The sequence below is a fragment of the Parus major genome, chromosome 3, assembly GCF_001522545.3.
Source record: "Parus major isolate Abel chromosome 3, Parus_major1.1, whole genome shotgun sequence".
Taxonomy (NCBI): domain Eukaryota; kingdom Metazoa; phylum Chordata; class Aves; order Passeriformes; family Paridae; genus Parus; species Parus major.
The window spans coordinates 934,396-958,818 of record NC_031770.1 but is presented as its reverse complement, the minus strand read 5'-3'; the positions used below and the strand labels follow the sequence as shown (position 1 = coordinate 958,818).

Here is a 24,423-nt window from a genome sequence, read left to right as displayed (position 1 = left end):
GGCGGGACACAGGTGACCCTTCTCCAGACGCGGAATATTCCCGGGAAAGCGTAGCCGCCCTCCCGGGAACCTGAGCTTCAGCTCTCCCGCGTTACAGGTGAGGTAATTCCCTGGAAAACGCGCGGGGCGCCATAAACAACCTCCGGGAGAAGGACTGACCCGCCACAGCCCCCGCAGGAACTCCCCTCGGGCAAGCAGCGGAGGGCCCCGCCCGGCGGGAGGAGCCGCCCCTTCCCCATCCCCGTTCCCGGCGGATCCCGGATCCCGCATCCCGCGCGCCCCGCCCCGCGCACGCGCCCGCCGCGCTCCCGCTGCCGCGGCGGAGGAGGAGGAGGAGGAGGAAGAAGAGCCGGAAAAGCGGGAGCGATGGACAGCGCCGGCAAGGAGCGGGAGGCCGTGCAGCTCATGGCGGAGGCCGAGAAGCGGGTCAAGGGCTCGCACTCCTTCCTGCGGGGGCTCTTCGGGTGAGCGGCTCCCGCACCCCCTGCCCGTGTCCCGCATCCTCCTTCCAATCTCCTGCGTCTTCCCCGGCTCCTGGATCCCCCTTTCCGGCTCTTGCCCCCCTTCACACCCCGTTCCCAGCTCCTGGATCAGCCCCTGGCCCCCTCCCCTCTCCTCCATCCGCCCCCTTCTCTATTTCCTGCCCCTTTTCCCCATCTCCTCCATCCTCCCCTTGCCGACCTCTTCCCCCCCTTTTCCCAACTCCTGCCCCCCGTTGTGGGTGAGGGTTTTCCTTATCCGTGCCAGGTCCGGGGGGTGGCACAGGGAGCCCCCTCCCATCCCGCTCCAAGGCCGGATCCCCCTGGAGCAGTCCCAGGGATGGCCCCAGGGATGTGGCGAGCGCCCTCGGCCTCTGCGGCTGCCGTCCCTTCCCCGCCTCGGGCCCGCGCTCATCCCGGCCTTATCCCGGCGGGAATCATCTCCCGATGGGCTCTCCCGAAATCCCAGGGAGCACCGGCAGCGTTATCCCAGAAAATGGCAGAGCGTCCTTTTCCCTGGGCCTGGCTGCTCCAGGCTCGCTGTTCCCTGGCCGTGTGTCTGGAATCGGGATGCTCCGGCCACCTCGCTCCTTCTTTTCCTTTGTTTTTTTAAGGAAAGAACATTCCCGGAGCGATGCTCTGTGAGGGCCGGCAGGTTTTTATCCATCAGCCCGGAAAAATCGGCTGCGGCCGCCCTAAAATCCACAAGTTTTAAATAGAAATTCCCCTCCGGCCTCCGGCAGATTAATCAGCCAGGGCCTGCTCCAGGGGCATAATCCGGGCGGCAAATTCCTGAAAATCCTTGCAGGGAACAGGCAGAGATTTCGAGAGGGGAATTTTTAATTTTCAGGGATAAGTACAGATGGAAGAATAAAATAAAAAAAAATAAAAAGAAACAGGAAGGAAAGGTTTGCGGGGGTGACTCGGCTCTCGGCTTCTTCCCGGCCAACGGGATGTCCAGGCCTCCCAGCGCCGGCCAAATGCCTTCTTCCCACCTGGGCTCTTCCTGGAATTCCTCCAGCACCTTGCCCAGGAGCTGATATTCCTTTTATTTCCAGTGTTTTGGGATTGAAAGGCTGGGAGCTGCCCAGTTCCTGGGGCCTCTCCGGGTGTAGAATTCCTCGCTGCCGCCTCTGTTGGCTTTGGCTCGTGCCAGAGGCGCCTTCCAAGGGCAAGGAGGGATCCAAAAATCCCGCCTGTGCTTCCAAACCAACCGTGTTCGGCTGCCAGAGGGAGACAGGGAGGGGAGAGAAGCGCCAGAATTCCCAAGAGATGGGAAAAAGACAATGGAATAACCCCTGTTGTGAGGTGGATTGAAGAGCAGCACTCAGGGGGGAATGTTGGATTCATGGGATTGAGGGATTTTCCAGCCTTAAGCATCCTGGGATTCCTTTTTGTTCTGCAGGAGTGGAGCTGGATCCCACCTGGCTCCTGTCAGGGAGTTATGGAGAGCGGGGAGCTCCCCTCAGAGCCTCTTTTTTCCCCCCAGGGTATCCATGAAAAAAAAAATCTGCATTTCCTTACCAAAAATCTGACCTTTGGCATCTGGGAATTCTGGGAGAGCCCCCAAATCCAGCATTCCCCCTTTCAGTGTCCTCACATGGTGGGGTGGGATCAGCCCCACACAGCCTGGAGAGGCCAAGATTCCCAATCCCAGTTTTGGCTCTGGAGCCGTGTTCCCTCCCGGCCCGGTCTCAGGAGCGTTCCCGCTGCGTTCCAGGGGCAACACCCGGGTGGAGGAGGCCTGTGAGATGTACACCAGGGCTGCCAACATGTTCAAGATCGCCAAAAACTGGAGTGGTGAGTCCAAATCCCGGGATCTGGGGGGGATTGGGAAGCGCCCAAACGTCTTCCTGTGAGTTATTCCCTGGGGAACGGTCTCTGTGTCCATGCAATTCCTGTTTAAACACTGGGAAGGAGCTGAAGGGTCTTGGAGGAATGTAAACATCCCAGCTGGTGATCCTGCTTGGGAAGGCCTCATCCCGAAAAATCTGCCCTGCTCCCGGAAGCCGCTCGTTCCCGGGATTCACAGGATCGGTATTCCTTCTTTTCCAGCGGCAGGAAATGCCTTCTGCCAGGCGGCCAAGCTGCACATGCAGCTCCAGAGCAAGCACGACTCGGCCACCAGCTTCGTGGACGCCGGGAACGCCTACAAAAAAGCGGATCCGCAGGGTAAGGCGGCGGAATCTGGGATTGCTCCCAGCCAGCGGTGGCAGAGGTGCATTCCTGCTTTTCCAGGAGCTTTGGGATGGTGCAGGAGGTCAGCAGCGTGCTGGCATCTCCCCTTGGTGTTTGTTGGGATTCAGGATGCTGCAGGGTGTTGGGAGTTTTGGCAGCTTCTGTGCCGGTTCGGCTTGGCTTTAGGGAATGGCTTCCAGAGGAATGGCTTTGGGATAGATCCCGGTGGAATCCATGTTCCTGAGGCTTTCCCCAGCCCTGGGATGAGAATTAAGGATCTGGGATTCTTTCAGCCGTGTTGTGATTTTTGAGGAAGTCTCCAGCCCGCTTTTCCCCAGATAGCTCTGGGAGCAAATCCCCCACCTCCAGCAGCGTTATCCCGGGAGCCAGGGGTGGAGAACACCCTTTTGGAATGGTGAAACTCCCAAACTCCCTGGGAAACAGCAGCGTTTTGGAGCTGATCCCTTGAAATTGGCTCCGTTGGGGGACGCGGGCGGCAAACTCGGGCTGGGATGGTCCCGGTGTCGGTTCCCTTTGGGAATTTGGGGGCACTGGGGTGGGGTCCCGGCAGAGCCCGCTCCGTGGGCAGCCGTTCCCCGGAGCAGCAGCTGGCCGGGATGCGGGAACGGGAGGTGCCTGACGCTCTTGTCTCTCACGCACGCTGCAGAGGCCATCAACTGCTTAAACGCAGCCATCGATATCTACACGGACATGGTAAGGCCCCGCCGCCGGGAACGCCGCGCGCCTTCCCGGGAACGCCGCGCCTCATCCCGCTTCCCTCCCGTCCCCAGGGCCGCTTCACCATCGCCGCCAAGCACCACATCACCATCGCCGAGATCTACGAGGCCGAGCTGGTGGACATCGAGAAGGTGAGGGGACGCCGCTGACGTCACGGCGCAGCTTTCCCGGGAAACTCATGGTTGTCGCGGCCCTGGAAGCGGCCGAGGCCAAGCTGGAGCAGCCTGGGATAGCAGAAGGTGTTCCCCCAGTGGAAGTGGATCGGCTTTGAGGTCCCTTCCAACCCAAGCCATCCTGGGATTTCCTTGCCTTCAGCTCAGGAATTCCCATCTCCCATCCAGCACCGGAGTTCCTGGTGCAGTCCAGCCCTGAGTTGGAGTTTGTGTTTCTCCGGGCCCGGAGGCTTTGGTGGAGCAATCCCAAGGGATTTGCACCCTCTGGTGTGTCCCTGTGCCAGCAGCACGGGCTGAGCACTCCACTGAGAATCCACCCCGGCGTTTCCCACTGGAAAAGCGCTTGGGGAATGTCACGGAGCCATTTCCCGTCACCTTCAGCTCCCAGCTCAGCACCGATTCCCTCATTCCCGCTCCCAGGCTCCCCGGGCAGGAATCCCGCTGCGGATCTCCTGCAGGAATTTCACAGGATAAAACGGACGGGATGTAGGGGTTGTTTTCCAGGCAGGGATTTCCTTCCTCGGCTCCGCTCTGTTGGATCCCGTCTCTCTCCCGGAGCGCTGTTCCCTGGGGTGCTTTATCCCGGGATAACCCATCCCACCTTTCTGTCCCCAGGCCATCGCGCACTACGAGCAGGCCGCGGATTATTACAAGGGAGAGGAATCCAACAGGCAAGTCCTTGGGATCGGTGGGAAGGGCTGGAACAGGGATCCATCCCCGGCGCTCCCACAACTGCCACACTTCCCATTTGGGCTGATTTCCAAGAGAATTCCTCTAAATCCCAGCTATGGGTTCCCGCCTTTCTCTCCGGGAAGGGCTGCTGGGCCATGGGCTGGTGAATTCCCGGGATCCAGGGCCTGATTTTCGGGATGTGCTTGCAGCTCAGCCAACAAGTGTCTGCTGAAGGTGGCGGCCTACGCGGCACAGCTGGAGCAGTACCAGAAAGCCATCGAGATCTACGAGCAGGTCAGGAGCCAAATCCAGTGGGAATAGCACCTCTTCCCAAGGAAAAGGGCCCGGGGGCGTCGGCAAAACCTCCGGGATCAGGGAATTGTTTAGGTTGGAAAAGCTCCCTGAGGTCAGAGTTCTGCTGCTCCACGAGTGCCATATCCATGATTTTCAGTGTTTCCAGGAAAAGGCTGGGAGAAATCCATCAGAATTCCCCTTTGAATGTACTTGCAACTCCCTTTGGCAGAAAATTCCCTCCCGGGTTTGTCAGCTCCGCCTTCTGTTGGATATTTACCTGCCAACACCGGCACTGCTGCTTGGTGCTTCCACAGGGTTAATCCTGGAGCAGCTTTTTCCCAAGTGGATTTGTTTTCCCATTTCCTCATCCACCAGGGATCAGCCTGCTGGGATCCGACTTCCCTTGGGATGAGTTCAAAACCTCCCTGCTTCCCCACGGCTTTTTGGCCATTTTCCCCCTTTTATTCCCAGCTTTGGGGCGGGATTTGGATGGGTTTAATCCAGCCTTTCCTTTCCTGCCCCTTTTTTCCACATTGTTTTTTGTCCAGGTGGGAACAAACACGATGGATAACCCTTTGCTCAAGTACAGCGCCAAGGAATATTTCTTCAAAGCCGCCCTGTGCCACTTCATTGTGGATGAGCTGAATGCCAAGGTCAGTTATCCCAGAATTCCCAATCCCCCCTCAGCAGTGGCTGGAATTCTTCACGTGCTGTGTTGGATTCCTGGTGGACGCTTTCCCGAGTTTGAGGATGGGAAAGCAAATCCTGGGGAAAAAAAAAAAAATGAATGGGAATGGTCTGTGAAGGGATCTCTCCTCTCTTCCAGCTTGCGCTGGAGAAATACGAAGAAATGTTCCCGGCTTTCACAGATTCCCGGGAATGCAAGCTATTGAAAGTGAGTAACCAGGGGGCTTTCCCACTTCTCCAGGGGTTTTCTCCTTCATCCCAGCATTTTAGAGGATGTCAGCATCACTTTTCCCCGGGTTTGGCCCAGAACCCTGTTTGTGGTGGGTGCTGTTCCTGGAGCGGGGACACGCAGGAACAGAGCATTCCCTCATTTTCCCTGGTGTTTTCCCAGAAACTGCTGGAAGCTCACGAGGAGCAGAACAGCGAGGCCTACACCGAGGCAGTGAGTACTCGTGGGTTCCCTCGGGAATGCTGCTTCTCCCTTCTCTTTTTTGGGATGCCCGTGCCCTGCTCAGTATTTGGGAACCTGCGGAGAGGGGCAGGGGGACAGAACTGCTCCAGCGAGGTCCCGGCTTCTTCCTTGAGCATTCCCGGGTTTTCCTGGAGAGTTTCACATCCTGCCTGGGTTTGCTGTGGCTTCTTTGGTGTTTGACAGGAGCTTGAAGTGCTCAGGGTGGGTTTGGAGAGGCTTTTCTCTGGAATGTGGCCCTGTCCCTTTTCGCTTTTCTTCCCCCATTTTTTTCCTTTCCCTTGTTTTTCCCCACTTTCCGCTTGCGTTTTTCCCCGCCTCTTTCCCCTTAGTTCTTTCCCTTTCCCCTCCTCCTCTTCTTCTCTTCTTCCCCTTTTTCCTCTCTTCCCCTTTTCCACCCTCCTTTTTTTTGTTTTCCTCTCCCTTTCCCTTCCTTTCCCTTTGTTTTTTTCCCCCTTTCCATTTATCATCCTTCTTTCCATTCCCCGCTCCCTTTTCTCTCCTCTTTCCCTCCCCTTTATTCCCAGGAGGAGCCCACTCATCTCCCATTCCCATCCCTGCCTCGTTCCCTTTCCCTCCGCTCCCTGATCCCAGTTTTTCCCGGTGCCAGGTGAAGGAATTTGACTCCATCTCGCGGCTGGATCAGTGGCTCACCACGATGCTGCTGCGCATCAAGAAAACCATCCAGGGCGAGGGCGATGGCGACCTCAAGTGACCCCCACGGGCCCTTCCCGCCTCCAGCCGAGGACTTTTCGGGAATTCCCGACCCAATCCCGCGCTTTCTTTCGTCGCTTCCCATTCCCATGGCTCACTGTGTTTCTTTAGCCCCCGCTCTGTGACGCTCCGGGCGGATGCGAGGCAGGAGAAGCCCTCGGAGCGGAATTCCTCCTCCTCCTCCTCCTCCTCCTCCTCTTCCTCGGGATTGGTCCCGCTCATCCCGGTGCCTGCACCCGCGGCTCCCGGTTTTCCCGCTGTAATTTCCAGCATGTAAATATTCCATCCAGGCCAGCGCAGTACCGATAAGCGCTTCCAGCCCGCTGTGTTCCCGTTTTCCCGTTCCCGAGTGTTGGATACGCTTGGATGTGGGGGTCTGGAAGTGCTGCTAGCCAGAGGCTTTGGGAATTGGGAATGTCCCGCACACCCCCGCCGCACCAGAGGCATTCCAAGAGCGCCGGGATCCGTGTCGGCCCTAGGTCCTGGTTGGTTTCCATCTTTCCTGGATTGATTTTCCACTTTAGCTGGTGGTGCATCCCCATCCCTCCACTTCCCAAATAATTCCCAGGAAGGTGGAATTTTTGTACCTCGCCCTCTGTGCGTGCCGGGCACAATCCCTGAATTCCGACCCCTCGGCTGCACGCGGGTGTTGATCTCACGGGAGCCTGGCTTGAATTCGGGTGGCTGGGGCCAAGTTTTCTTGGGAAAAGTTGAGAAATTCCCGCAGGAATTGGTGGATGCGTGATTAAGGAGAGAGGATGGAGCGGCCGGGATTTTCAGGGATGTGTCAGAGGCGTCGGGAGCTTGTGCAATTCCTCACTCCTTGGGAAGAGTGGAGTCATTAATTATGGGCTGTTCTGGAGGCTCCAGGCAGCTCCAGCCCCTCTTTCCTCTGCAAAAGTCAGGTTGGAATGTTGGGCTTTGGACAGAGCTTGGCTCGTCGGGCTCTGAAGTCGTGAAAACCAAAAATTCCGATCCATGCCAAATTAAATTCCCCTCGCTTTGGTGTTTTCCCGCCCTTCCCCATCTCTTTATTTCCCACAGGTCCTTGTGTTCATCCCAAACAGATGGAAAAGCCTGGGCTTGGGAGGCAGGGGGGGTGGGATCTCCCAGCTCCAGGCTTGGAAGCACCTGGAATTCATCCATTCCCACCCTTGGGAATGGCTTTGTGTGGCGTCCAGCACTGTGGGAGCCGGGAGCAGGGGAAGCACAGCTCGGGAGGCTCCACTTTTCCCGGTGTTTTTTCGGTTCTGTTGCCGTTCCCTGCGCCGGTGTCGTGGGACAGGAGGAGCAGGAGGGCTGTTACTCCATCCCTACACCCGGTAGTTGTGTGTGAGTAGCTCCAGCATGTCCTCCGCTGTATCCATGGTGAAGTGTGACGGTTCCCAGGTGACAATTCCGCCACTCCCGCTGTATTCCCGCCCCACTTCCATCACTCTCTACTCGGAAAACTTATTTAAGGAAATGGCCTTAGCAAGAATATCATGTTTGGTGTGACTCTGTACATGAATAAAGTGAAAATCATGGATGGAAGGAGGCAGAACTGGTTCTTCTGGAAAACTCCCGCGGCTGGAGCGTGGTGGGACAATGGCGGCCGGGAGGGGCCGTCATTCCTTCCATTCCTCTTTGAAATGGTTTGGGTGGGAAGGGACCTTGAAGCTCATCCAGGGACACCTTCCCCCATCCCGGCTTGCTCCAAGCCCCTGGGACGCTGCCAGGGATGGATTCCTTCCCAACATCCCAGCAGAACTGTCCCTCTGTCCCTGGGAAGCCATTCCCTGCCTCTTGTCCTGTCTCTGCGATTCCTGCCGAAGAATCCCTCCCGCTTTTCCTGCTGAGGTTTCCTGGGAACCTCTTCTCCAGGTGAACTTCCCAAGCCTCTCCATATCCCAGAGTGTCCCACTGGACGCGACTGAGTCACCGGATGAGGTCTCCATATTCCGTATTTTAATAGGAACAGCTCAAACAAGTTACTCACTTCCGTATGTTCCTGGAATACCAAACATTCCCCGGCTCCAGATCCGAGTGCTCAGCCTTTAAATATTCCTACAACCCCCTTCCTTCCATTGGGAATGTCTGAGCTCCAGCAGGAAGAATAAATATCTCAAATATAACCCCTTGGAAATGTCCTCTGGTACAAAAATTCCCTTTTTTTTCTTGCTTAAGAATTCCCTGGGAACGCCTCCGCCATCCCTTTATCCCAAAAACCAGCTCTGTGCCACAGGTGGGGAGGGTTCCTTTATTGCTGGGTCTCACCGGGCTTGGATTGTGCTTCCCTTTCCCAAAGTTCTGCTCACATCTTCACTGAGGGATCGCCGGGGGAATACCACAGGAACAGGCACAGGAGTGGGAAAAGGAACGGGAAAAGCTGCGGGTTTTTCCTCTGGGAAGCCCATCCCGAGGTTTGGAGCGTTAAACCGCAGCAGGGACTCGCTGCTCCGAAAAAAACGGGAGCGGGCCCAGCTGGACAACGCTCCCAAGGCTCCTTCCCTGCCCTGGGGAAATCCCCCCAAATCCCATTCCACTAAAAAGGAGCAGGAGAAGCCTCTGAGCCGAGCCCTTCCCAGCACAGCTCCTTTTCCCAGACTTTATTCCAGGAGATGTTCGGGCCTCCTAAGTGCCCGATTCCCTGGGAGCAGCTGGAAGGTGAGAACTGGCAGGATCCAAGTGCCAGACTGCTCCAGTTTCCATGGAATTGTAAAACCATGGAAGTAGCACTTGGCTGCCACCTGCCCCGTTTTGCTGCTCAGAGACTCCAAACTCCTGGAATGGAACTCCAAAGCCACTCCCACTCCTGGGGATCTTTGGCAAAAGCAGAGAGAAACCAACATTTCCTGAAGAGCAAACGCAGCCAGACTTTTCCTGGATGGAATTCCACTGGGGAAAACACAGCGAATGTCAGGGAGAAACATCGCTTCTCCTGATTGTCCACGTGGCATCGAATTCCCTGGAAAACACACCTGCACCACCGAGCTACCTGAATTCCCGGGGAATCCACTCCCACACGTTCCCTGGTGCGGTGCCACCCCGCCCGACCTCCAGGAGATGGAGCTGGGGAAGGAATGTCCAGAGGAAAGCTGGAAATCCGCTCTTTCCCAGCTTCCCAACACCGGCCTCCCTCAGGCCCGGGACTGTCCAAGGGCTGCAGCCCAAGGAGCGGGAGGCAATCCCGAATCATTCCATGTTCACCAGGGCTGAACAGAGCTGGGGCTGCCCGGAGTCTGTCTGCGCGTGCAGCACGGTGAGCTCTCCCAGCAGGGATTCCTGCGCTCCGGAGCCCTTCCGCTCCGTGCTGGAATTCCCGCTTCCCGGCCCCGCTGCCAGGCTCTGGTAGGGGCTGTTCTCTGGGAAGGCCAGCAGCTTGTCCGGGATTTTGGGGGACACCTCGTATTCCTCGTCGGGAAGCTCCGTTTTGTGCCCCTCGTCGTTCTTGGTGGCTCCTTCCACGATGACGAGGAAGGATTTCCAGGGGGTGTTCTTGTCGTGGATCTGCAAAGGGATAACCAGCAGAGAGAGAGCAGGCTGGGGATGAGGTGGCCGGGAAAAGTGTGGATCAAGCTCGCGTTTGGCATCGGTAGGGAAGGTTTTTGGAGCTGTGGAATGGGTCGGGTTGGAAGGACAGTGCCACGGGCAGGGACACCTCCCCTCTCCCTGCTGCTCCACGTCCAAGCTCCTCCTGAGCAATTCCAGGGATCCAGCACCCACGGATTCCCTGGCCAAACCACGGCAGAGCCTTCCCAACCTCCCCAAAAAAAGGGTGGGGAAAGGAGGATGAAACCCGGCTCCCTCCCTCCGTCCCTGGCGGTACCGAGGTGTGGCGGCGCAGCGTGGATTTGTCGGTGAAGGTCCTGCCGCAGGCGTTGCACATGAAGGGTTTCTCGCCGGTGTGGATGCGGTGGTGCCGCTGCAGCGCGTTCAGCTGCGTGAACTGCTTCCCGCACTGGTCGCAGCAGTACGGCCGCTCCCCTGGGAACGCGCCACGGGACACGGGCTGGGAATGCTGGCCCAGGGAAAACGTCCTGCCCTCTCCATCCTCCCAGCCCCACAAAGCCGTGCTGCCTTTTCCATGGATTTCCCAGGGATTTTTCCACTGGAGACCCGAGTCCTACCCAGAATCCAAGGATTCCTCCCCCTTATTCACTGTCCCGCTGTTCCCAGCCCCGGGATCGCTCCCAACACACCACAAACTCCCCGCCGGGAGGAAACTGATCCCGTTTTCCCCCTTCCCTGGATAAACCTCGGGAGCTAAACCCTGGGTCCCCCACAATCCTGGCAGATCACCGAGGTACCTCCACGGCCTGTGGAAGCATCCCAGGGAACGCTGTCCCTCGGGACCAGTGGGAGAAGGGGAGAACACGACAGGTGGAGCGGGGCCCCGGTGGGGGAAAGCCTGGCTGAGAGTTCCTTGCTGGAATATTGGAGCACTGAGGGGTTTGTGTGTCCAAGGAAAGGGGCACAGCCTACCTGTGTGGACCTTGATGTGCTGGTAGAGGGAATTCCGCTGGGCAAAGGTCCGGAAGCAAACCTCACACTTGAAGGGCTTGGATCCCGTGTGGATCCGGTTGTGGTGTTTCAAGTATTCCTTGGAGGCAAAGCTCTTCCCACAGGTCTCACACATGAAAGGCCTTTCCCCTGAAAAAAAAAGGGTGGGGGGAAAGGAGGATGAAAGCAGCAGAGCTTTGGGAATACTCCTAAAAAATCCTGGAGAAATTCCGGGGCGTGTCCTCACTGTGGGGTCTTTTCAAGGTCAGCCGGTTCCAAACCACTCCATGGGCAGGGACACCTTCCCCTGTCCCACTGGCCACTCCCAACCGGGCCTGGAACACTTCCAGGGACGGGGAATCCACAGCTTCTTTGGGAAGACCGTTACAGCACCTCCCCACTCCCACAGGGAGGGATTTCTCCCCCAAAAAATCCAATTTCACCCAACCCTCCCTCAGCTCAAAACCACCTGGGGAACCTTCCTCAGGCACATCCCAGCGAGGAGACGACAGGATCTCGTTTTAGCCCTAAAAACGCAGATTAAGAGCAGCATTTCCTGAGGGCAGCGGTTTCCCTGGAACGCCTGGGGTTGGATTTTCCCACTTTTCCGGGCTCACCTGTGTGGCAGCGCCGGTGGTAGATGAGCATGTGGTTCTGGGTGAAGCGCGCCCCGCACTCATCGCACACAAAGGGCTTCTCCCCCGTGTGGATCCTGCAAGGAAAAAGGGATCTTCAAACTCCAGGAAGAACCTTTCCCCCATTCCCTGGCTGCCCAATCCTTTGGGATATGAGGGGAAGCCTCTCAGGGATGGCTGCTTTTCCTGGAGAGGCACATCCACCTGGAAAAACAGATCCCAAAGGATGAGGAATTCCCACCACCGGCTGCCACCTCACCCAAACTAAGGCAGCGTTGAGTTCCCAGAGTCCAAAATTCCTGAAAGGCCTCTGGGAACAGGAAAAGAAACCCAACAAAAAACAGGTTTAACCCCTCAGAGAGGATTTTTTTTCCCCCCTCATAAAAATGTCTCTGGCCCAAGACAGATAAAATTAAGGATAAAATCATGCTAACCCCCTCAGAGACGATTTTTTCCATAATAAAAATTCCCTCAGCAAGATCAAATGGATAAATTCAGGTTAAAACCCCTCAGAGATTATCTTTCCCTTATCAGAAGGCCCTGAGGTAGATAAAATACTGCCAAAATCAGGTTAAAGTCCCTCAGGGGTGATTTTTTTCCCTCATAAAAACACCCCGGGACAGATAAAAACCCAGCGGCTCCGTGTGGGTGTCATGGGGGACGCGCCACCCCCTCCTCTGCCCACATGAAAACTGGGATTTAGGGGGCCCTGAAAGAGAAAACAGGGATTTGGGGGGCCCTGAAAGAGAAAACAGGAATCTGAGAGGCTTTAAAGGCTGAACCTCCACATGGAAACAGGGATTTGGGCAGCCCTGAGGGCTGAACCCCCATATAAAAACAGATTTGGGAGGCCCTGAGGGCTGAACCTCCACATGAGGAGAAAAGAGGGATTTGGGAAGCTCTGGGGGCTGAATCCCACATGGAAACAGGGATTTGGGAGGCCCTGAAAGAGAAAATAGGGATCTGAGCAGCCCTGAGGGATGTACCCCACATGAAAACAGGGATCTGGGAGGCCCTGAGGGCTGAACCCAGTGTCTGAAGAGAAAAAGGGATTTGGGAGGCCCTCAGGGCCGGACCCCATGTGAAACCAGGGATTTGGGAGGTCCTGAAAGAGAAACCAGGGATTTGGGAGGCCCTGAAGGCTGAATCCCACATGGAACCAGGGATTTGGGAGGCCCTGAAAGAGAAACCAGGGATTTGAGGGGCTCTGAAAGAGAAACCTGGGATTTGGGAGGTCCTGAAAGAGAAAAAGGGATTTGGGAGGCCCTCAGGGCTGGACCCCATGTGAAACCAGGGATTTGGGAGGTCCTGAAAGAGAAACCAGGGATTTGAGGGGCTCTGAAAGAGAAAACTGGGATTTGGGGGGCTCTGAAAGAGAAAACTGGGATTTGGGGGGCCCTGAAAGAGAAACCAGGGATTTGGGAGGCCCTGAAAGAGAAACCAGGGATTTGGGAGGCCCTGAAGGCTGAACCCAGTGTCTGAAGAGAAAAAGGGATTTGGGAGGCCCTCAGGGCAGGACCCCACACGAAACCAGGGATTTGGGAGGCCCTGAAAGAAAAACCAGGGATTTGGGAGGCCCTGAAGGCTGAATCCCACATGGAACCAGGGATTTGTGCGGCCCCACGCCCAGGCTGGCGCCTCTCCCGTACCTCATGTGCGTTTTGAGGGCGGAAGGCTGCGAGAACTTGGCCTGGCACTCGGGGCAGCCGTAGGGCTTGTGTCCCGTGTGCGTCCTCTCGTGCAGGCGCAGGGCGGTCCTGGAGCTGAGCGCCTTGCCGCACTGCTGGCACTGGTGCCGCTCGGCGCCGCCCTCGTGCACCTGCAGCACGTGGCGCCGCACGTCCTTGCCGCGCTTGAAGCGCTTGGCGCAGAGCTCGCAGGGGAAGCGGCGCTCGCTGCTGTGCACGTGCCGCTGGTGGCTGCGCAGGTTGCAGCGGTTGGCGAAGGTCTGCGCGCACGTCTCGCAGCGGAACTCGGGCGCCGCCGCCGCCCCGTGGCTCTGCTGCACGTGCTTCAGGAAGCTCTTCTCGTACAGGAACTCCTTCTGGCACGTGCCGCACTTGAAGCCCCCGCCGCTGCCGCCGCCACCGCGCTGCTTCTTCCTGTCCCCCTCGCCGCCTTCCGCCGGGTTGTCCGGGCGGGCGGCCTCGGTTTCCCCGGAGCTCTCCTCCTGCTTGCACTGCCCCTCCTCGCCCTGGGACGGCTCCTCCCGCTCGGCGGCGCCGGCGTCGCGCTGCTGCTCCCGCAGCCTGCGGGTGTATTTCTTCTTGGGGATCTCCACGAACACCTTCCTGCCGGCCAGCCGCCCGCTCGCCCTGCGGATCTTGGCGTACGGAGCCTTCAGCGCTTCCTTCTTTCTGTCCGCCTTCTCCCTGGCTTTGGCAGCCGGCCCCTCGGCCGCCGGCGGCTCCGGGGGCTCCCGCTTGGCCTCGGCCGCGCTCTCCCCCTCGGGGCTCTGCGACTCCGAGAAGCTCTGCAGCTCCAGCAGCACGGACTCCAGCATCTGCCTCTTCAGCTGGAAGCAGGTCTCGGAGAGGTCCAGGCACTTGAGCTTCTCGGCGATCTCCAGCATGCGCTGCACCCTGTCCTCCTCCACCTCCACGCGCGCCGTGTAGACGAACTCCAGGAAGGAGGCGAAGTCGGCCACCTGCACCTCGTTGAGGAAGACGTTGCTGCGGGGGCCGTCAGCCGCCTTCTCGTTGAGGAACACCTCCTTGAAGAACTTGCTGGTGGCGGCCAGCACGGCCTTGTGCGCCGGGAACTCGGCGCGCACGCCCTGGTACTCCACGCTGACCGTCACGTCGCACAGGTGGCCCAGCAGCCGCAGCTGCTGCATCTCGTGCAGGAGGTTCAGCGGGGACGACTTGGATTCCAGCAGCACCGGATTGCTCTCCATCTTCCCGGGAATGCCGCCGCCACGCTCCGTGGGGATCCGAGGAGCTCCCAGGTCCTTCACGCCCACCTCGGAGCCATCGCCGGCTCCTCGGCGCGGCCACCGAGCTGGAAGCCCACGAGAGCCTAAACGCCAAGCCTGACTTGCCAGGAATCCCTGGGACAGGGATGGAGCGGAGCTGGATCCCAGCGAAGGCACCTGGAATTAAGGAATGAGGCAGCAGGCAATAAAAGGAAGGCAAGACTGAGCACAAGGTAACGGGACAATCCCAAAGGAACCGCCTGGAAATGCTTCCCCCGTACGATCCCGAGCTCTCCCGTGACGGATAACCGCGTCCACACACCGAGAACCCCATGGATGACGGCAGCTCCTCCGGATGGACTCAGGGCCTGCTCATTCCCAAGGTCCTTTTCCAGCCCCCCATTTCCCGGGAATGTCAGAAGCTGCTCCCAGGTGTATAAAGGGGCAGAAGTTTTGGGGCGCCGTTCCCAAGGGTCCGGCCCCAGAACAAACCAGGTTTCTGTGGATTTAAAGCTGCTCCAGGGAACCTGCTGAGCCCCAGCCTGTTCCTACCAGAGCCCCAGGGATTTCTTCCCGTGTCCCGGGAATTCAGCCTTGTCTCACCCAATGCTCCATAGACCACACCAAAACATCTTTTACCCCGAGAAAACCAATCTCTCTTAGCTCCCTCTCGTGCTGCTGCACAAGCTCCAATTCCCATCCCGGCCGTTTCCCAGGAATCCCGCCCCTTCCAGAGGCACAGCCGGCTGGAAACAGGCAAAAAGCCCCAGCCCGAAGGGGATGGGGAGAGGATTCCCCGGCGGCTGCTGCTGGAGTCCCACAGCGCCCACTTCCAACCCCCTGGATCCCTGGGAATGCTGCCGCGGGGGAAAGACGGGGGGAAAACGGGAGAGGAACGGGGGGCAACGGGGAGGGGAAGGGGGAGGAGAAGAAAAGGGAGGGGAAAAGAAGGGGGGAAAAGAGGCGGAGTTGGGGGGAATGAGGGGGAAAGAGGCGGGTGGGGGCCAGCCCGCCGTGGCTCCCGCACTCACGGTTCCCGCTCGGTTCCCGTTCCGTCCCCGCTCGGTTCCCGTTCCGTTCCCGGCCGCTGCTCCCGCTCAGCCCCGGGCGCGGCCGGAAGCGCTGACGCGCCACGACCCCGGCCCGGGCGGCGGCGCGCCGGAAGTGACGCTACGAAACGCGCCGGGCGTTGCTCGGCAACGCGGCCTTCTCCCGCCCATGCCCCGGCATTCCCAAATCCCGGCGTTTTTGCCAGGGAAATCCGGGAGAATGAAGGAGGGCCGGGCTGGGCGGCACTGACAGCTTTATTAAAGGCGGAACTGGTGATTTACAGCGGCCCGTAAACACACACCCCGCCCCGCCCACTCCCAATGGGATGCTCCCACAGCTTCGGGGAAAAACACAAACCTCCGGAAGGCTGCAAAGGTTTCCGTGGAATAAAAACCCTCCTGAGGAGGGAAAATTACCCCTTCAGCACCCGTAACGCTCCCGAGGTCACACCGAGCGCTGGGAACGGCTCCCTGCATCCCAAAGGAGAGTTCCCACCTCGAAGCGCCCGTTTTGGGGCTAAAATGGACTTTATAAGTACAAAAGGGAGGGCTCAGCGCCGCCGCTGTCCCCAGGCCCGGGGCTCACGCCTGCTGCCGCTGCTGCTGCCGCTGATTTGGCCCTTTGTGGTTTGTGAGGTTGCCCGTGGTCCAGAGAGCAAATTCCCGGCGTGGGATCCCGTCCTGGCTGCGCCTCCGCCAAAGTCTCGATCTTGGACCAGTTGTGGTGTTTTTTCTGCGTGAGGTCGATCAAGAAGCTCCTCCAGTGAGCGTTGCGGTCGTGGATCTGAGAGGAAAAAGGAGCAGGGCGGGAAAAGGGATCTGATCTTTATCTGCCAAATATTTGACTTCATCCCCAGCTAAATCCAACAGTTTTGGGATAGCGCCAGGATCCCGTGCTCCAAGTCCCAACTCAAACACGAACGAGGCTCTTTTGCCAGCTGCGTGCCGGATTTCTGGCTCTGCTGCCATGGAATGCTTCCAGAAGCCAGCTGGAATTTCGGCACACGGGCAGGAGTCTGACTTGGGAGCTGGAAGGGAACCTCCCGTTCTGTCTTTGCTGTCACTTCCAGGACCCAGAGGTGTCTGGGGAGAGCCGAGCTCGGCGTTTTCCTGAGCTGGGAATGTGTGAATTCCTGCGGCACGGGGCCGCAGTGAGGGTTAAAGCAGCGGGGACACTGCTGTTCATCCCTAAAAAACAACCTCAAATCCCAAGCCCTTCCTCACACCTTCCCACGGAGTCTTTTAGGAAAAGATCTGGGAGCGGAAGTGCCGTCACTCCCAGGGATGGCCACCCTCCCCCTAGGACTGGGAATGGACTGGATTGGCTGCCAGCAGCGGCAGGGAGGAGGGAAAACCCCACAAACTTCAGGAATAGGTGTCAAGGCGGTGGCTCCCCGCCCTGCCCCGAAGCTCCCGAGGCTGGGAATTCCTGCTGGGATGGGAATGCCGGCAGGGAGGAGCGGGAAGATCCCGTGGGATGCCGTACCGCCGCGTGCCGGCGCAGGGTGGACATGTCGGTGAAGGTCCTGTCGCAGGCCCGGCACTTGTAGGGCTTCTCTCCGGTGTGGATGCGCTGGTGGCGCCGCAGAGCTCCCGGCTGCGTGAAGGCCTTGCCGCACTGCTCGCAGAAATAGGGACGCCTCTCTGGGAACAGCCAGCCCGTTAGGAGCGGCTCCTCGGAGCTGGCTGGGAGAGCCGGGAGCTGTCCGTGCCAGGGGGTGGGATGGGATGAGCCCTGAGGTGCCTCCCAATCCCAACCATTCCATGGGAAATGTTCCCCAATGCCCGCCGAGGCCGCGGCTGACCTCCGCCCCCAGATTCCTTCAGCCGCACAATCCGGGCCTCAGGGTTTGTTCAGGGTACCACACACGGCTCCCGTGAGCCAGGGTCAGCATGAGCCCTGCTTCCCGATGGAATTCCCCTCCTTGGAATCCAAGGAATGCCTGGATGTGGCACTCGGTGACGAGCTGGGGGGATGCGGCACAGCTTGGACCCGACGTCCCTTTCCCAAGCTCAGTGGTTCTGGGGTCCCACCCGCAGCGGGAAGCAGCACAAAGGCAGGATCCCTTTTCCAGCCTGGGATTTACCTGCGTGGACGTTGCTGTGCTGGGCCAGGGAGGCTCTGAGGCCGAAGGTTTTCCCGCAGACCTGGCAGCTGTAGGGTTTGGCTCCCAGGTGGCAGCGCTTGTGGCACTTGAGGTACTCGTTGGTGGCAAAGTGCTTCCCGCACACGTCGCACCCGAAGAGCCGCTCTCCTGAGGGAAGAGAAACCGGGAATTCTCCCAGGGGGATTTATCCCTAGGAGTCGGCCTGCAAATCCCAGAGCCCAGGCTGGGAAAGGCCTCCGAGGTCATCGAGTCCGAGCTGTGCCTGATCCCTGCCCCGGCAGCATCCCCGGGCACACCCAGGCATGGGGACTCCATCCCATTCCAACCCTGAGAACCCTTTCCATGAGGGATTCCTTCCTGATACCCTCCCCTGGCACCACTTGAGGACGTTCCTCTCATCCTATCCCTCGGTCCTTGGGAGCAGAGCCCAAGTTCCCCCCGGCTCCTGTCAGGGAATTGCGGAAAGCAACAAAGTCCCTCCTCTTCTCCAGGCTACAAGTCCTTCTATCCCCATGAATTCCTTCCTGGTACTTGGATACTCTTCCAGGAGTTCCAAAAAAGGGAGCATTTCTTTCGTATCTCAGCAATAAAACAGGAAAGGGATGGGGAAAACCAGCTGGAATATTTAATTCCCACCTGTGTGTGTCCTTTTGTGGCCGGTGAGTTTTCCTCTGTCGGCAAAGGAAGCGCCGCAGTCCTCACAAATGTAGGGCTTCTCCCCGGTGTGGGATCTAATGGAGACAAAACACCGGTGATTAGGGATTAATTAGGTCTTGCTCCCTAAAATGCTGGGCCTGAAACGACGTTTGGGTTTGAAATGTAGTGAGAAAGGGAAACTCTGCTCCCTCAAAAAACAGTGTCTCCAGGAGTAAAATTCCCATTTAAAATTTACCTTTTAAAATTTAAAATCCCCCATTTAAAATTTAAAATTCCTGTTTTAAATTTACCTTTTAAAAACTTGCCTGTTAAAATTTAAAATTCCCCTATTTAAATTTACCTTTTAAAATTTAAAATCCCCATTTAAAATTTACCTTTTCCTCACTTTTAGGCCCTACAAAATCCAACTTTTTTTTTTTTTTTCCTCCCCAGGCAGCTCAGAGCATGGGAAAGGGGAAAGAAGGGAAAATGACAGAAAGTGACAGAGAATCAGAAAAATCTGAGCCTCAGTGTTTGGTCTTAACTTATTCCAACCCAAACAGGACGACATCCAAAATCATTCCTGATTCTGAGCCGTCAGGACAAAGGATTGTCATCACTCTTGCTCCGAAGAGGGGGAATTCCACGGGATGATTCGCCCTCTCCTGGGAGAGGACACATCCACGCAGACACCACCACCAGGGAGCAGCTCCTCCCGTCAAGCTGCAGCTGAGCGGCGCGGATCTGGAGCTGCGCACAGAGATGAAATCCCATGGCGATCCCGTGCTCCAGGACCCCCTGATCCAGGATCCCTGACTCACTCTTCGTCACCGAGGGCCGGCGTGGGATTTTAGAGCCTGTCCCGAATGACGGACATTCCTCGCAAGTTTGGCCGGGGCATCCGTGTCGAAACCCCGACCGCGGGAAACGCGGCACGGAACCAAAGCCTTCGCCTAAAGGGGAATTCATCACGGATCCCACCGAACCTGATATCCCGGCGTTCCCGCTCTAAGGGGCAAGCAAGGGGCACGGCTGGAGTCTGACCTGGTATGGATCTTGAGCTGGGACGGCTGAGCAAACCTGGAGCGACACACGGCGCACTCGTAGGGCTTCTCGCCGGTGTGCGTCCGCATGTGCAGCACCAGCGCCGTGCGGGAGCTCAGCATCTTTCCGCACACGGAGCACAGCGGCCGCTTGGCCCGGCCCTCGTGCTTCCGCACGGAATGGCTCCTCACATCCCGCTTCCTCTTGAAGGTGGCCTGGCAGAGGCCGCAGGAGAACCTCCTCTCCTCGCTGTGCACGCAGGCGCGGTGCTCCTTGCAGCTGGTGGAGCTGGCGAAGGCCTTGCCGCACAGCTCGCAGCGGTAGGCCTTGCCGGGCAGGCTCTGGTGCGCGTCCCGGCAGTGATCCACATACTGCTTCCGCGAAACAAACTGCTCCTGGCACTTGTCGCACTGGATCACGCACAGGGATTTCTTGTTGGCCACGCTTTTACCGGCCTTCTTTAGCTTGAACCCCGCTTCGGGTTCGCTGCTGTCCTTCTCTGTTGAGGCTTCCTCCTCCTCCTCCTCCTCCTGCTCCTGGTGACATTCCTCGTTGTCTCTGCTTCCTTCAACTTCCGAGTATCCCGCGTCGTATTCTCCCTGCTCCTTGCCCTTCACACTCATTCCACCTTCATCTTCATTCCCTCCTTCAGCTTCCTGGGATTCCTCTTGCTCCTTGCTCCTTTCTGCTTCAGCAACGGAGGAATTCCCGGGGTCTTCCTCGCGCCCCGAGGTTTCCGGTGTCCCATCCCGAGTCTCTCCGTCGGGATCTCTGCCACGGCCTGTGGGGTTTGGGCCGTGCGGAGGTGGAACCACCATCCAGTAGACAGGCAGGAGTTTCCTCTCTTGCCCAGACTCATGGATTTTCCTGTTAAAAACGGAGCACAACTTCAATTAAATTTATCTGAAACTCATTCACTGTTTAATTGTTTCAACTCAGACCTTGGGGGAAGAGTCCGTTCCTTCGAATTGTTCCTTGCGCCGTTTAAGAAATTCCCAGCATGTTTGGAAAGCCTGCAAATATGGGGAGTTTGGGAAGAGTTGGACTGGATAACTGAGGACAATTAAAATGCCTCAGTTCATTAAGGTCTGCGTTTTTCACCTCATCAGGAACGGAGGATGGACTTTTCTTCCCAGGCCGTGAAATTACGGATTTAAACCAAAGGAAACAGGGATTAAATGCTCAGAGAGAGACACAAAATTCCTATTTATAACCCCAAACCTGGGGATTACAAAGAATTCCAGTTGCCCAATCCAACAGGAAATTCCCTGAATTCCCCATCTGGGAGACCCCAATCCAGTCATCCACACTGCGTGGCCAAGAGAAAAATTCCCATTTCAACCCGCTCCGAGTCAGATCCAAGGAATCCCGGAACGAAGGCAGGGAGGGCTCCAGGAATGCTTTATCCCGGGATCCCTGGGCAGCGTGTTCCCGGGAGTTCCGTACCTGAGGTGGGAGGTGCAGGCGGCCCCATGGGCGAAGCCCCGGTAGGGCCCGTCCCCGCCGCGCGTCCGGCCGCGCTCGGAGCCGACGGCCTCGTCGCAGTAGGGACACGCCTGGCATTCCCGCTTCCGCTCCTGCCCCTCGCCCAGGGAACGGCCATCCTGGTGTTCCAGGCTGCTGATGGCCACACCCAGTCCCAACGGGGAACGCGTCTCCTTGCACTTGGGCAGCTTTGCCGGCCTGGATTTGGGGGCTGGGAAAGCTGCGGCCTCCCGCTCCAGGCCTCCCGCCTGGCCTCCCATGAGCTCCGGCAGCAGCTCCTGATGCTTCTGCCTATCCCAAAGTTTCCTCTGCATGGGAATTGCCACGACCTGGGCGGAGTTCCTGGGGTTCTCCTCTTGCTGGATGCCAGGCCACTGCAATCCCCCGTTCTCACCCCTCCGCCCTTTCAGGCGGAGGCTCAAATCCAAGCCCTTCCTGCCCTCTGCCTTCACTTCTTCACAGATGTCCAGCAAATCCTTGCATTCCAGCCTTTCCGCTATTTCCTTCATCCGCTGGAGCTTTCCCGCCTCGATCTCCACCTCTGCCGTGTAGACGAACTCCAGGAAGGAGGTGAACTCCTCGGTGTAGATGTCCTGCAGGGTCACCGTGCACTTCTGGGCGTCCAGCGTCTCCTGGTGCAGGAAAAGCCCCCTGAAGTAGTTGCTGGAAGCTGCCAGGACGGCTTTGTGAGCCAGGAATTCCTCCTGAATTCCCAGGTGCTGGGTGAGAACCGTCACGTCGCAGAGGTGCCCGAGCCGGTACAGGGAATGCAGAGCCCTCAGGAGGTTGGGAGCAGCAACCTTGGACTTCATCAGGATTTTCCTCTTCTCCATCCTGCCAGAAGGAAACAGAGAAACGCTGGAATGATTTTTCCTATCCTTCCATTCAAGTCTGGCAGGGAAAGCCCAGCAGAATTCCACGCCCTCATTCCTTGCTCACCCCGCAGGGGTGGAATTGTAGAACTGCTGGGGTTGGAAAAGACCTCCAAGCTTGGATGGACCACCAGCACCTGAACTAAACCATCTCCCAGGAGCAGGAAATTGAGGGAACGCCGGCACAAGAGCCTGTATTCTGTTGGAAAAGGATCGCTCTCATCCGCATTCCTACCGGGCAATTCCCACAGCCAGCAGGGATCTCCGCAACGCTCCCGACCCAACACCTGCCAGCTGTTCCCACCTGGAGACACAACCCCGGCCCACCGGCAGCCGTGCAGATCCAGAGGTTCGGCTCCAATATCCACAGGAGCTTCCAGCCCTTCTGCTGCCTCCGTGGTTTCCAGCAGGAAATCCCGGGTTGTGTGCAGTGCTTAGAGAAATCAATGAGAGCAGCACCTGCTAATTCCCTGCCGCTCCTTTGCCAGATTCCCGCCCGCGATAAGATCCCGATCCGCGCTCCCCCGAGAGCTCCTGTGACACCAGGACCTGACATGGAGCCTGATGGGAGAGATAAGTTCCAGGATCATCTCCGAGTTCAGCTGCTTCTGGATTAACACACCACCCCCCACCAGAAACTGAGGCATCTTTCCACAAATCCATCAATTCCCACCATGTTTTCCTTCAGGAAAAAAACCCAACGGGATTTCTATTTTCTGTTCCTGTTTGGAAGCTGATCTTCAGTTTTCCAAAGTGCTGCCGAATGCTTAAGTCTCCAAAACACTCCCTCCAAGGGTTGAACCGAAAACCCCATTTCCTCCCCATTTTATGGCTTTGTTTGTAACTCCTTTCCAGATTTTTCCCTGGCAATTTGGGAATAAATACTTAAAAAACGTGCACAGGTGTGCAAGATTTGCAGGAAGCATAATTAATCCAAGAGATTATTTGGGAAGACACTTCATCATCAGAAGTGTCAAAACTGCATCAGAACTGGTGCAAAACTCAATCCATATTTCAAGTACGGAATTCCTGATGAGGAACTGGAATCGGTGCAACTGGAATTGGTACAATTCCTTTAAAAAATAAAGCCCAACAGCAGCCTGAACCTCCGAGAAAATATTTATATTTGTATATTTTTACAATCTCCGTTTACCTACTGGAAAAATTTCTGTTTTATCCACCTGAAAAATCTCCATTTATGCTCCAGAGCATCCCTATTCATCACCCAGAATCAAATCTCCATTTACCACCCCCAATCTCCATTTACCCTCCTGGAAAATCCCCACTGATGCTCCAGAAAAATGAGTATTTGCACTCTATGAAAAAAATCTGTTTACACTCCAGAGAATTTCCATTCTGCCTCCAGCAAAGCCCTGGCCAAATTCCTCCAAAAGTCCTAAAGTTTGGGGTATTGTTTATTTTATTTATTTTTTAAATGCCGAGCACTTGTCTCTCTCCCTAAGGACTTTACCTTCGGGACAGCGCTGGGAAGGCTCCTCCCCCGAGGAATTCCAGGCTCCCTCAGGAGCAGCCCTCACCATCCTCTGGCAATGTTCCGCTTTGCTCCTTGTGCCACCGGCACAGCCGCCTTCCTCTCCTGCATTTTGAGTGCAGCCACGGGATTTGGAGCCGGATACCTGGGAAGCGCTGCAAGGAAAGCGGGGATAGGGAATGTTTATCCCGGCTTTGCCATAAAGCGCCGGGACGTCAGGGGGAGTCACCTGCGCGCTCCCGCTGCTGGCAGCAGCCGGGAATCGCTTCCCGCCGGGCAGAAGCGGCCGGGAACGCTGCCGGGAATGATTCCCGGCGTTCCCGGGGGTGATTCCCGGCGTTCCTGGGCTGTATCCCGAGGCTCCCTCCCGGCCCCGGGCCGCCCTTACCCCGCCGCCGGTTCCCGCCATGGCGGCCGCGGCCTCAGCGCCTCAGCGCCGCCGCCATCTTGAGTGCGGGCAGGGCGTTCCCACAAACCGGGGAAAAAACCCTCAAAACCCCCCAATCCCTCCTTAAATCGGCCCGAATCCGCAAAATAAAGCGCTCCCGAAACGATCTGGGAACGGTTTGTTTCCGCGCTTTTAAAAAGCCGGGTTTTATCAGGTGAAATGACCTCGGTGATGCGCGTCCTCAGGTGCTTTAAATGCAGCCCGCTTGGCTGGGGCAGCTCCTCGGGCTCTCCCGGTGTGGATCCCGGGATATCCGTGAGGATCCCGGGATATCCACTGGGGATCCTGGGAGATCAGTGCCAGAGTTAAGGGAGGTGTTCATAAAAACCAGTACAAAGCTGTGAATTTGAGCGGGGTAAATCTGGGATTCGGAGAAGCGCAGGGTCTCCCTGTTTCTTCCCGCTGGTGATCATATGTTCCTGTCTTTTATCGCATAAAATCATTTAAAAGTGGGCTGCCGAGCACTTCCAATCTTTTTTTCCGAGATTAATTCCTCCTTTGAAGCATTATTTTTTCCCCCTCACTTAAATGCATGTTTTAATCTTCACATTTTAACAGCTTGTAAAAATGTTGGATGACTGTAATTCCCTGAGGAAATGTAAAATAAGTTCCTCCATAAAAAAAAAAACAAACCAAAAAATCGTGAAAGGCAGACATCTGCGTTAGCCACGTTTTCAATCCTGATTATTTCGTTTGTAGCCAGGGAATGTTTCTATTGTCCAGACACAGCTCTCGGAGCGGGAAGAATGAGCGGCAGTACGAACGAGGCGTGTGGAAAATGTCAGGATAATATTCCCGCATATTCGCACGAGGGATCCGTGTTTGCTTTTTCTTTATCGCGAAACTCGGCAGCT

General features: G+C 57.2%; 3 protein-coding genes across 7 annotated transcripts; 1 reads left to right on the top strand and 2 right to left on the bottom strand.

The window, feature by feature from the left end:
- Positions 1–290: 290 nt before the first annotated feature.
- Positions 291–7,937, top strand: NAPB (NSF attachment protein beta). The gene is made up of 11 exons (XM_015620575.3): positions 291–464; positions 2,200–2,279; positions 2,535–2,651; positions 3,325–3,371; positions 3,449–3,526; positions 4,184–4,239; positions 4,450–4,534; positions 5,083–5,187; positions 5,361–5,429; positions 5,613–5,663; positions 6,301–7,937. The coding sequence occupies exons 1-11, from the start codon at positions 367–369 to the stop codon at positions 6,403–6,405; spliced, it is 891 nt and encodes a 296-aa protein (XP_015476061.1). The 5' UTR covers positions 291–366; the 3' UTR covers positions 6,406–7,937.
- A 392-nt stretch (positions 7,938–8,329) lies between these two features.
- GZF1 (GDNF inducible zinc finger protein 1) lies at positions 8,330–15,598 on the bottom strand. Of its 2 annotated transcripts, XM_033513151.1 has the most exons (6): positions 15,467–15,598; positions 13,171–14,612; positions 11,504–11,598; positions 10,869–11,036; positions 10,213–10,370; positions 9,466–9,893 (listed from the first exon to the last, which is right to left on the bottom strand). In XM_033513151.1, exons 2-6 carry the CDS (start codon positions 14,415–14,417, stop codon positions 9,579–9,581), a joined length of 1,983 nt encoding a protein of 660 aa, XP_033369042.1. In that variant the 5' UTR covers positions 14,418–14,612; positions 15,467–15,598; the 3' UTR covers positions 9,466–9,578. The 2 variants fall into 2 exon arrangements, with proteins under 2 accessions (XP_033369041.1, XP_033369042.1); XM_033513150.1 differs by lacking the exon at positions 10,213–10,370 and having other exon boundaries at positions 8,330–9,893; positions 15,467–15,597.
- A 123-nt stretch (positions 15,599–15,721) lies between these two features.
- LOC107201221 (GDNF-inducible zinc finger protein 1) lies at positions 15,722–23,815 on the bottom strand. Of its 4 annotated transcripts, none has more exons than XM_033513149.1 (8): positions 23,734–23,815; positions 23,101–23,276; positions 20,719–22,190; positions 19,273–20,139; positions 18,229–18,323; positions 17,572–17,739; positions 16,971–17,128; positions 15,722–16,268 (listed from the first exon to the last, which is right to left on the bottom strand). In XM_033513149.1, exons 3-8 carry the CDS (start codon positions 21,588–21,590, stop codon positions 16,014–16,016), a joined length of 2,415 nt encoding a protein of 804 aa, XP_033369040.1. In that variant the 5' UTR covers positions 21,591–22,190; positions 23,101–23,276; positions 23,734–23,815; the 3' UTR covers positions 15,722–16,013. The 4 variants fall into 4 exon arrangements, with proteins under 4 accessions (XP_033369040.1, XP_033369038.1, XP_033369039.1 ...); XM_033513147.1 differs by lacking the exon at positions 23,734–23,815 and adding an exon at positions 23,510–23,676; XM_033513148.1 differs by lacking the exon at positions 23,734–23,815 and adding an exon at positions 23,510–23,676 and having other exon boundaries at positions 20,719–21,591.
- Positions 23,816–24,423: the final 608 nt, after the last annotated feature.